The 12986-nt window shown below is 34.4% G+C and overlaps 1 protein-coding gene across 1 annotated transcript; it reads right to left on the bottom strand.

Moving 5' to 3' along the window:
* Window positions 1-463: 463 nt before the first annotated feature.
* On the bottom strand, window positions 464-8282 carry LOC145598559 (uncharacterized). The gene is made up of 2 exons (XM_081654933.1): window positions 8164-8282; window positions 464-1208 (listed from the first exon to the last, which is right to left on the bottom strand). Exon 2 carries the CDS (start codon window positions 1184-1186, stop codon window positions 659-661), a length of 528 nt encoding a protein of 175 aa, XP_081511059.1. The 5' UTR covers window positions 1187-1208; window positions 8164-8282; the 3' UTR covers window positions 464-658.
* Window positions 8283-12986: the final 4704 nt, after the last annotated feature.

Below are 12986 nucleotides of genomic sequence, written 5' to 3' on the forward strand. Positions count from 1 at the left end.
TAACGGAGGAAGTAGTTAACTTAAATAATATTCTCATATCTCCAAATAGGACATTTAACCCTTACATTAAAGAATCCAAGGAAAAATATTAACCCTCATTGTGGTGCTTGAGAAAAAATAACCTATTATTTGAATTAGAAATTTGGATCAATTAGAAAAGACATTGGAAATTATTGGGATTAATATTTCCCTTTTTTCATATCAATAAAACATTGAGTAGCAATGTTGCAGGAAATTTAGATACAATGCAGCCTACTAAAACAAACAGGACCATAAAACTCTCAACAATTTCCCCAACTCTCCCAGCATTCCAATTCATTGATATAACCTCTTGCTGAACAGCCCTTCAGACATCTTAAAACCATGCAAGCCAGGAAAGTGGACAAAAATCTCAAACATTAGTGTGTTAAATAATTCATTAAGGCAAAAAAAAATCCCTTGATCCACGCCAGCAAGTACGATGTTTAGCCATTTAAAGCTGACCTGACTGTAAACGTTTAGATAATTCTATGGGGCAAAATGTTGAATCGAGTCCCAAGTAGTCAAAATTAAGTACAAAACTGACATCTTATTATGGCATGATGGGTAACAATTTTGTCAACTCACGAATAACATTTACATCAAACTTGAGATGCAGATGTCCTCAATAATGATTCAATTACCCAAGCAATTTCCCGAGGTTTTTAGCTCTTCGTACACAGTCTTGATACCTTTGGACCACACTTGCGCATTTGAGCGATTCTGTGGTGTGTTCTTTGTAACATGCTGTGCATGCATCTCTCTCAGACTGACAGACAATGGATTTCTGCTGAGGAAGCTTGAATTCTTTCTCATGTAGTTCCTTTGATCTCTGTGTCACTTCTTTCAGCATGTTCTCCTCATGTTTCTGCATTTTCTCCAAAACAGCTTCACTCTCCTTTAAAACAGATCGAACAGCTTCTAGCTCTGGATTTGGAGATGGAGGAACAGGCAAAAAGAATGGGGGTTGAAGAGGCCAACCAGCAGAAGGAGTGTCTTTTTGAGCTTTAGGCTCGTCAGGAAGCTGCTTCTGGGGTACTTTCTTCTGTGACTGCTGAGACTCCCTAGGTACCTTTGGCTTACTTTTCTTAGGTTTTTTCTTTGACTTGTCATCACCATCTACAAGCTGAAGAATCAGGTTATGACTGACTGTAATACTGTCACCCATTAAGGCAGCACCACTAGACAACCTGAAACCATTTGTTCAGAAAACCCATCCCAATCAAGAATGCAGCAAAAATTATATGCAACTCTTACAGGCTTGCAGCTAATAGATAAATTAGCAAGTGCACTATAAACAAGGTTAACAATGGGCTTATTTAAATTCCAGATCTTCTTCTTCTTCGCTTTGAACGCCTTAATCCCATTAGTGGGGTCGGCTACATGAACCAACATGAGGACTTCCCAGGAGGTCACCCATCCTAGTACTACTCTCAATCATTGTGGCTCATGCCAAGGGACGTGACAAAGTTTTACACTGGCTGTCACTGGCCTACTGTAACCCTCCTCCTTTATCCAGGCTTGGGACTGGCAGCGGAAAACCCACTGGCGGATTTTTTATTTAAATTCCAGATATCCTACAAAAATCCCAGACTGTCCTAGCTAAATACACAACCACATTATCCCTAAACTTCATACTCAACACCACTCCAGCCCCAAGGAAATATTAAGTCTACATAAAAAGACATCAAGTGATAGTCTGATAAATGCAGGACTCATGTTACTTTGTTTCCACTTGGATAGCATAGAAAAGATAAAGGGTAAACCAAACACATTATTTCATTTGAAGCCATAATTAGATGGAGTTTTCAGCTCTTAGGATGCTTTACAATAATCAAACAATGATTTAAGACTAAAAGATATGGTCATGTTAGAAACATATGTTACACATTGGGTTGTATGTAGGTTATCAGGTGTCGTGTGTCAGATACTCTGAGTATTCAACACGACAAAATACACATATATACAGTGGTCTTACATAGGATTTTATAAAATCTAGCACGTTGGTGGATCCAATATCGTATCGGACACAAAGCCAAATCTGAGTTTAAGCAACATAGTTAAGACGTAACTAGGGGAAGTGTAAATGAAAAAAGTGGCAGGAATGCGCTCAGCTTGGTAAAGTCAAAAGTTCAAGCTTGGGCTCAGCCACCTTGGCATTTTTATTAATTTCTATATAAGAAGATACATAATTCTAACAAAATAAACAATACAAAGTACTCCCTCCGTCCCTTTATTAGAGTCTCATTTCTCTTTATTATGTGAGTAATAAATGTTAAAAATGGGACTCTAATAAAGAGACGGAGGGAGTATAAAATAAAGAGTGAGCTCTTTCAACAACAACCAAAAATTAAAAAATTAAAAAAATAAATAAATAAGAGTGAGCAATTCAGCTGAGTTGTGCATCATAGGATAACAGCTTATAAAGGATCAATTTGAGGTTCAACTTGTAGGAGTTATAACAATTTACGAATTACTAACTCAAGTAATAACAAGGATATATGAAGGAAATACAAATATGGCCATATGGGTTACAATTCGGAATATAAAATATACTTCTTCTGAATATATATAATTTCAAAATATAAATTTCCTCTTATATCTCCTTAATATCTCTCAAATATTCTTCCTTTTCTTTTTCTTTCTTCTTACTTCTAACAAAAACAATAACTACATATATATAACATGTCCTTTTTTCTAAAAATGAAAGGATGTCATTAGTTCTAATTCTTAAACACTTCTTAAATCAACAAATTCTAAAATCAACATTCTAATAATAAATCATCCATAATCTTCCATACGTACCTAATATGCAAAGTAACATTCTCAGGACAACTTTTAGAAAAAGAATGTTGTTCATATGGAGGGTCAATTAAAAGATAATAGTGGAAGAGTTATTGCTCAATCGAAAATGGCAAAGAATCGCATGTTTCCGCTGCAACTTAACACCGAGGTTCAAAAGTGTTTCTATGGTTTTATGGAGAATGAGTCATGGAAATGGCATAAACGTTTTGGGCATTTGCATTTCAATGGCCTAAAACTTTTGCAATCAAAGAATATGGTGCATGGATTACCTACCATCGAAGACCCTAAACAAGTTTGTGAAATATGCACAACCGGAAAACTAGCTAGACTTCCATTCCAACGGGGATTATCATGGAGAGCTAAAACACTATTTGAATTGGTACACTCAGATATGTGGACCATTGGAGCCAATATCTTTGGGAGGTAATCGCTACTTTATTACCTTCATTGATGATTATAGTAGAAAATTGTGGGTGTATATGCTGGAAGAAAAGTCGGCTGATACATTCGTACAATTTAAAGCTCGAGTAGAGCTAGAAAGCGGAGGTAAGTTGAAAACACTTAGGTTTGATCGAGGGGGGGAATATACATCAAATGTATTCAAATATTTTTGTAGAGATGCAAGAATTAGACAACAATTTACAGCCATACACCACAACAAAATGGAATTGCCGAACGGAAGAATCGAACAATTCTAGACATGACAAGAAGCATTTTGAAAGAAAGAGGATTGCCAAAGCAATTCTGGGCAGAAGTTGTTGCATGGACAACTTATATTCTAAATCGTTGTCCTGCAAAGAGTGTAAAGAACATGACACCACAAGAAGCATGGAGTGGTGAAGCCAAATGTTGAACATTTTCGAGTATTTGGGTGCATAGCCTATGCTCAAATACTCGAGGCAAAGAGAAAGAAGTTAGATGATTGAGGTGAAAAATGTATCTTCATTGGATACAGTTCACAATCTAAACCTTATAAGTTGTACAATCCAATTAGTGGAAAGTTGATTGAGAGTAGAGACGTAAACGAAATGGGATAATCAAGAAAAAGAAAAATTGCGTTTGAAGAATATAATGATATTCCAGAAAAGAGTTCTGAAAATAATCGACCATGGACTGTAACAAATAATAATGATTCATCATCATCATCATCATCGCCATCAACCGAAGGATCACATTTAACATCAAAAACACCTATTAAAATGAGAAGTCTCAAAGACATATATGAAGTGACAAATGAAGTTAATGAAGTTTGATTTATTTTGCTATGCAGACCACAAACCCATTAATTTTGAAGAAGCTTAAGGAAAAGAGGAATGGAGATCTGCTATGAAAGAGGAGATCAGATCAATATAGAAAAATGATACATGGGAGTTGGCTACATTGCCAAAGGGCCATAAGGCCATAGGTGTAAAATGGGTTTATAAGATAAAAAGAGGTGCAGATGGAAGCATTGAAAGATACAAGGCAAGACTTGTAGCAAAAGGATACAAGCAAAAGTATGGTGTTGATTATGATGAAGTATTTGCTCCTGTAGCTGGTTTAGACACTGTAAGAATGATGATTTCACTTGCCGCACATCACAAATGGAAGATAAATCAACTTGATGTTAAATCAGCATTTTTAAATGGAATTTTAGAAGAAGTTTTTGTGAAACAACCAGAAGGTTTTGTCATCAAAGGAGATAAAGATAAAGTGCTTCGTTTGAAAAAGGCACTTTATGGTCTAAACTCTAAAGTAAGCCCCACGAGCTTGGAATACACATATAAACGGATACTTAATCCAGAATGGTTTTATCAAGTGTCCGTACGAACATATTGTATATGTGAAGAAGAATGGTGATGATATTATTATAGTAAGTTTATATGTTGATGATGATCTATTATTCACTAGCAACAATCAAAGTATGTTTGTTGATTTCAAAGCGATAATGTTCAAAGAATTTGAAATGATAGATTGTGTGCTATTGAACTTCTTTCTAGGCATTAAGGTAAAGAGATCTGAAGATGGAATTTTCATTTCGCAAAAAAAAAAAAAAAAAAAAAAAAAAAAAAAAAAATGGCAAAAGAAATACTTAAAAAGTTTAAGAGGATTAAAAATGACGAAATCTGGAGAAGGAAAATTGATTAATCCAACTTTATACAATAGTCTTGTTGGAAGCCTAAGATGTTTAACCATAACTAGGCTAGACATTGTATATGGAGTCGGCTGGTTAGTAGATATATGGAGACGCCAAAAGAATCATATTGGTGCACTGCAAAGAGAATAATAAGGTATATTAAAGGTACCTTAGATATGGGATGTTCTATTCTTTTGGAAATGGAGCAACATTATATGGTTATATAAATACCGATTGGGCTGGAGATCAAGATGAGTGGAAAAGTACAACTGGATATGTATTTTATCTAGGTTAGCAGCGTCATCCGCAGTTTGTGAAGCATTATGGTTGAGAAATCTCTTGAAAGAAATTAGTCGTGTTCAAGAAGGACCTACTACAATCTATGTAGATAATGTGACAACAATAAAACTTGCTAAGAATCCAGCGCAACATGGAAGAAGTAAACATATTGATACTCGATTTCATTTCCTACGAGATCAAGTCAATCAAGGAACATATGAGCTCTGTAATACCACTAGTGTTGTAATACCACCGAGCAACTTGCTGATATTTTTACAAAGCCCCTATCTCTAGACACATTCAAAAGGTTAAGAGAGTTACTGGGAATGAAAATTAAAGTTTGAGGGGGCGTGTTGAAATTCAAACTTTAATTATGGAAGATTTATTATTAGAATGTTGATTTTAGAATTATTACTGGGAATGAAAAAGGACATGTTATATATATATATATATATATATATATATATATATATATATATATATATATATATATATATATATATAAGGGGAGGCTCTGGTGAGAAGTTTTCTTATGTAAGAAATTTTTTTATGTGAGAACACTCTTAATGTTCTACATTTTAACTCTTATGTTCTAAATTTTAAATCTTATGTTCTAAACTTTTCCTTAAGTGTTCTAAATTAAATCAAATGTTCTGATTTAGTACTCACATGTTCTAAATCATAAATTAGTTAAGTTTGATATCATAAATTTTAAAAAACTTATTCCAAAATATTAACTTATATGTTCTAAATTTTAAAATGTGTGTTCTAAGATTTTTAATTATATGTTCCAGATTTTAAAGCGTATGTTCTATTTTTTTACTCGTATATTCTAAATTTTATGCTCACACTTTCTATATTCTATATCAGTTTGTTCTAAATTTTTATTCACATGTTCATAATCTTAAATCAGATGTTTTAAATTTAATCATATGTTTAATATTTCATAAAGCAAATTTAATAAATTTTAATCACTTGTTCTAATTCTTAAATCAGATGTTCTAAACACATTACTCACACTGATGTTCTAAATTATTACTCATATGTTCTAAATTTTTATTTGAGTCACATGTTCTAAATTTTTACTCGTATGTTTTAAATTTGTACTCACATGTTCTAAATTGAATCCCAAAAGGAAAGAAATCCCAACAACCCAGGAGTCTATCAAATTCTCCCAACACCAATGAACTTTGAATGGCCAAATAGAAAATGAACATTACATTACTGAGAGGCCCAATTATTAAAGAGATGTGCATAACTGTAATAGGATAATCGAGCAAAATCACAAGATAAAACGAAGAAGATCAAAAGCCCACAGGTTCTAGAGCAAACTAAGAAACCAAACAATAAAATAAAATTTAAAAAACTAAAAAATAACCAAAATTAAACAAAACAAAAAACACTAGACAATCTCTAAGCAAAGAGCTAACATGCAACGACATGAACAGGAACTCAATCACCAATGAACAAGAACCAAAAACACAACCTGAAAGAGTGCACTAGATAAAACTGGAGAGATCAAAAGCTCACAGGTTCTACAGCCAACAGAGAAACCCAAACATAAAAAATACCTAATAAAAATTTATAAACAAAAGGCAAACATATCTACTACATGATAATAACCTTAACCACTAATAAACAAGCACAAAATAACACAGCCTGAGGAGCAACATATTAGTGTGATGTAAAGAAGCTAAATGATCCCCTACTTCCAACAATATACACCAATCATCCCCTCATTCTCCCCTCACCCCAACAACTTCAAGTAAAAGGGGATCCACTTCATTGATGCACAGAAGATGAACGAAGCCTAAACCAAAATTAGTTAAAAGCTTAGACAGAAATTTGGAGAAGGAAAAAAAAAAAAAAAAAAAACCCACAACTATAATCATAGTGCTCATAGGTTATGTAATTCTAATGATATTATTCCTCTTGTTCCAAATTAGTTTTAACGCTTTTCTACTTCACTTGTCCTAGATTAGTGACTCCTTTTAACAAAGGAAGTAGATAACTTGTGGGAATTAAATTTCTTACTTTAAATTCATGGGATTTTTCTAAAGTTGTTTGGTTTGCAATGAGGGAAGTAAATTTTCATAGGAATTTGATTACCTAATTCTATTTACCAAGGAGGAGCTGGTAATAAAATTCCTACATTTTGTGGGAAGTGAGAATTCCTAGAATTGTCTAATTCCCCCTTTCCACCATTTTTTTGCCAACCAAACAACTCTCCACTAAATATAATTCCTAGTATTTTCCAATTCTCGCATTTTCTTAAGCCAACCAAACATCACCTTATACATCCCTTATTTCACTACAAAAAGTTAGAACCTCACACTCTTTCGCATTCGATCAAATAAATCTCACTCTCTCCTTTCACATATATACCTATGTGATTAAACAGTAAGTGATAACCAATTAAAATTATCACTAATTTTCAACCAATAATCTTGTCCTTGAACAAAAGTCCCATCTCTTACATCTACATTTTTATCATTCACCTTTAAGGCTTTAATCTAACAAAACCCCACTACCTTACTCAATTTCAACCATTTATTTGGGGACTAAGGGAGTATGTGACATGATATGTATCAATAAACAATCTTTTATACCATCTAACTATTTCAGCAATCGACTAGACGTAATCGTATAGTTCAATCCTAACATTAAAGGGTTCTGCAATACATTAGCAACCAAATTTGATTCAATTATCAATTAAGCTCATAATTTTAGGGATATTTGATTCAGTTATCAATTAAGCTTATAATTTTTCTTTTCTAGCAACACAATCGCTGGTAATGATCCTTCATAATCTTAGTAATTAGAGCCAATAGTTCAGATTTTCGAACCCTAAACTTACTGCATTGATAATTGAACTAAATAAGATCAAAGATAAACCCTATATTATAAAAATGATATGATGATTACAAAAAGAAACAACAACTTACCTCAGAAGCTGCTTCAATGGAAGATACAAGTATTTCAATGGAGAACGTGAAATACGCTTCAATGGAGAATTGAGCAAGTTTTTTTTTTTTTTGTTTTTTTTGTTTTTGTTCGTATTGACAATTAGAGTAGTTCAATGGTTGGAGCCCCATTTAAAGCTCTGACCCGCCCCAGTTATAAGTCACTAGATCAGATCCGTCCACTTAGTAAATGGGGCGGGTTTTTAATAGAGTTGTCCAATTATGGATTCTTAATGGGGCTTATTGAATGTTATAACATTTATTGTTGTGCCCGTGCCATGCCCGGGTTTTTTTATTGAATTTTAAGATAAATTATGTCAAATTTTAAAACATATCATTGATACAAAATTAGTTAGGAATTGATGTGTTTTTGTGACGATTTAAACTATGTAGTAGGTATGTAATGACTAATAATAATAATATTGGTGAAAAACATTTCTTGACTTGTAACTTGAAATAATGAGTTAATGACCCTGTCCAAAATGACTCGTGACCCGACCCGATTGACAAGTCTACACACAGTAATAAAATTAGATTATACTTCGTATTAGATTGTGAAATATATTATTTTAATTGATTAAAATATATTATAAATAATAAATGTGGTATATTTTGAACTAATTCCTTCATTTTAAAAAAAAATATTATGATGGTACAAAAAATAAATTTATATTATAATTTATGAGTATTATAATCTAATTATTTTTTGAATAGAATTATAATTCAATTTGTACATATGAAATATTTGTAGTTTATCGGAAAAAAAAAACTCTAAATTAACAATTTTATCCTAAAATTCTATCCAAATTTGATTGTAAATAGAATTCTAAACTAACCTTTTTTATCCTACAAATTGAGTTCTATATAACTCTATCCTACGTGGCGTAACACTTGGCAAAAAGTTGGAACGCCAAGTGTCACTATCTCGTCGTCTCGCTAAAAGTTTAGCTTTATATATTAGTTATATGATTGTATAACTAGTTTAGTCTCCGTACGTTGTCTGGATTAGGTAGCGCTATTATTTATTTAAATAGTTGTCAATTTTATATTTTAAAAAAGTGCCAATCATAATCAATTAATTATTTTGAAAGAAGTATAGTTTTTATTTAGTTTTGGAATAGGTGAGGAAAAAAAAGGATGATGTCAAAAATAGTATAGGCGGGAAAATTTTTAATAAGAAATTGACACGTGTCCTCTAATGATGTAAGCATGTTTTGTTTTAGTAATAGTTAATAGATTTGAAATTAGAAACATATTTCAAATTGTCACCATTAATCTTAACTTTGCTTCATCAGCCAATATTAATCTCAACTACAATTTATTCCCTATCACTCCCAACTTTGCACCTTATTAATTTTTATCACCCCCTTAACATTTAGGAAAAATTGCTCCAATTAATCTGAACTTTGCCTCGTCCGCCGAAAATAATCTCAACTTTCGTTTATTATCTATTGCACCCAACTTTAGGGGGTATTAATTTTCGTTGCACCCAACAGGTCATCTAACTTGATGTAGCAGGTTACCTAGCCACGTGTCAGCGTATGATTGGCTTAATTTTTTTCAAAAAAAAAAACAAAAAAACAAAAAAATAAAAAAAAAACCCATAAACCACCCGTACCCAGCGGCTGCCACCACACCCCCACCCTCACCCCCGAAAAACCCCTCCCCTGCTGCCGGAAACCACTACCCAGCTTTCACCCTCCCTCGAAACCCACCCCTTCCCTTCCCCCACCCCCGAAAACCCCTCCTCCACCCACGAAAACCCCCTCCCCTGCTGTCGAAAACCACCGCCCAGCTTTCCCCTCCCTCGAAACCCACCCCTTCCCTTCCCCCACCCCCGAAAACCCCTCCCCCACCCCCGAAATCCCCTCCCCCACCCACAAAAACCCCTCCTCCACCCCTTCCCTTCCCCCACCATAGTTTCCCAAATCACGAGCAAGGAGGCCACGAAATTCGCTGAAAATGGCAGAAATCGGCCGATTAGGGCTAACTCCAACCATTCAGCCCGAAATCGGCCAATTTTGGCCGTTTTCACCCATATCTATGGTCGTTTTCAGGGAGAAATGGGGGTTCATTTCTGGTGGTTTTTGGGCGCTTCTGGGGGTGGTTCCGGCGTCGAGGTGGGCCATGGGTTGCGACGCCGAGGTGGGCCAGGGGTTCCGGCGTGGAGGTTGGGGCTGAGAGAAGCTAAGGGAGGTGGCGGTGGTGGACGGTGGCTGAGAGAAGCTAAGGGGAGGTGGCTGTTGGGGTTTTTTTTAATTATGTTTTTAATTTTTTTTTTCTATTTTTTTCAACAAATTACATGTTGACACATGTGCAAAAAAAATCAGAAATGTTTACCTGATTTACCGGTTGTCAATCATTTGGGTGCAATAGATAATAAACGAAAGTTGGGATTATTTTCAGCGGACGAGGCAAAGTTCAGATTAATGGGAGCAATTTTTCCTAACATTAATAAGTTATATTTTTTAGCACACGTGTCAATATTTAATTGGTTAAAAAAAGAAAAAAATAAAAACAAAAGAAAAATGTAAAAAAACAAATTAAAATCCCTAAAACTAACACAGCCACCACACCACCACCACCGGTAGCGAAGCGCAGCCCAGTACTTGCCCCACCTTCGACGCACAGGCACTCCCTTCCTAGCCCACAACTGCTAGAAAACCCATTCCAACCCTAAACGGTCGTTTCCCCCACCGAAAAATAACCCCTTCTCTCCAAAAACGACCACCAAAATTGATGTTGGGGTTGAAAGGTTGATTTCAACCCTTTACCGGCCGATTTCAACCGTTAGTGGGCAATTCCAATAGCAGCCAGCAGTGGTCGCAGCAACCGCCACCACTTGAGCAGCGGAAGGAGCGGAGAATGGTGGATTTTAACTGGATTTCGTGGCGATCGAAGGGGAAAGAGGAAGTAGTTGGGGAAGCACCGGCACCGGGGGAGAGGAAGGATTCTGACGGCTGCCGGCGCTCCGTGGGGGAAGGGGTTGGGTTGGTCGTGGTGGCAGCGAGCTGGGCATGGGGGGTTTTTGGGTTTTTTTTGTTTTTTGTTTTTTTTTTAAAACAAAATGTTTAATTTTTGTAAGCCAATTATACGCTGACAAGTGTCCTCTAACCTGTTATATTAGGTTGGATGACCGATTGGGGGTGATAAATTAAAAGGGTGCATAGTTGTGAGTGATAAGGAATAAACTAAAGCTGTGATTAATATCGGTGAATGGAGGAAAGTTAGGATTACTGGCGGCAATTTTTCCAAATCTCTATTACAAAGTATCAATTTTCCTTTTATCCTTTCAATTTCACATATACAATTTCCACACATTTAGGCCTAGCAAAAACCAACTAGACTCGAACCCGATCTGAAAATGATGGGTTTGGGTTGAATTTTCCAACCCGATTTATTACATGGGCTAACACGAATTCGACCTGTAAAATTAAATGGATTATGTTAAAGGTTAGAGTTCAACCCAAAAACGACATGTGTAACATTAAATTTTAAATAAGGTCGAGTTAAATCAAACTCAATCTAATAACTCGAAATAAGGGCAACTTAATTAATATCCTTTTGACCCATATACACCCATGTAATCCATATAAATAATCTCATCTCAACTACCCTTAGAAAATCAATCACATTCCAACTACCCATTTTTTCATTCTTTCTACTTCTCTCCTTATTTATTGGCGACAATTTAGTTGATGTGTTTTATTTTTTAGAATTCACACTACTCTATGGATTCACATCAATCCAGAAAGAATAAGCCAAATAGGTTCAAGTTGGCCCATTTATAATTTATTTTATAAAAAAAAATATAAAATATGATTAATCCAAACCCTACCCTAAATTAAACAAATCAAGTTAGGATTACAAAATTAAACCTGATATGAAAACTTGAACATGTCGGGTTGGATAGGGGGATAGTCAATCCGATTAGAGCCGACTCGAATATGAACCCAACCCAACCTGACCTGATTAGCAGCCCTACACACACCAAAGCTTGAATCAATTCTATGTAAGATATATTTTGGGTTTTTTTTTTTTTTTTTGAGAAATAGGGGAGATAAAAAAGGACAATGCCAAAAGCCAAATGACTCCATTTTTCATCCTCCAATCAACCCAGAATTTGGCTTGTTTCAATTCTCGATATTGGAAGGTTTTGAAATCGGAGATTTATTTTTTTTAGATGATGAATATGAGAATTAATGAACCTTGATTTGGGGTTTTCAGGAATATTTTTATGATTCTTTTCAAAATATTTTTTGATTCCCTCAAAAATTAGCTATGATGGACATAATATTTCAAAAAGTCACATACCCATTCGTATTTATCTACCGAGAAGAGATAAAATTGACGTATTTTATTCAAAGTAAAAGGGTCGAAGCAAAATCACAAGTCTCGACCCAACCGCCCCACTATTATTCTAAATTGACCCGCCTTGCCCATGACTCGACCCATGGAACAAGTTTATTGACAATATCCATTAAATTAAAGCAGCTTGATGTATTTCGATTTACTAGTTTATATCTTGTGCATGCATGGACAATACTAAGGTTTTTTTTACTTAATTCAAAGACTTTCATAATTGAAATTTAATGAAATCAATTGAAATAAGTATGCATGTCTTGCATTTATTTTATAATCTGATATATATTAGTTTATACATTTCCTTTCATTGATTAGAAATATCTAAATTATTTATTTATTGAATTTTTTCATACATTGGATTTATTTTTCTATAAAAGGTAAATTTGTTATTCTGTAAAAAAAAAAGTAAATTTATTGATATTAGTAATATGAAATATTGT

Source organism: Chenopodium album, chromosome 20 (assembly GCF_948465745.1).
Source record: "Chenopodium album chromosome 20, dcCheAlbu1.1, whole genome shotgun sequence".
NCBI classification, from domain to species: domain Eukaryota; kingdom Viridiplantae; phylum Streptophyta; class Magnoliopsida; order Caryophyllales; family Amaranthaceae; genus Chenopodium; species Chenopodium album.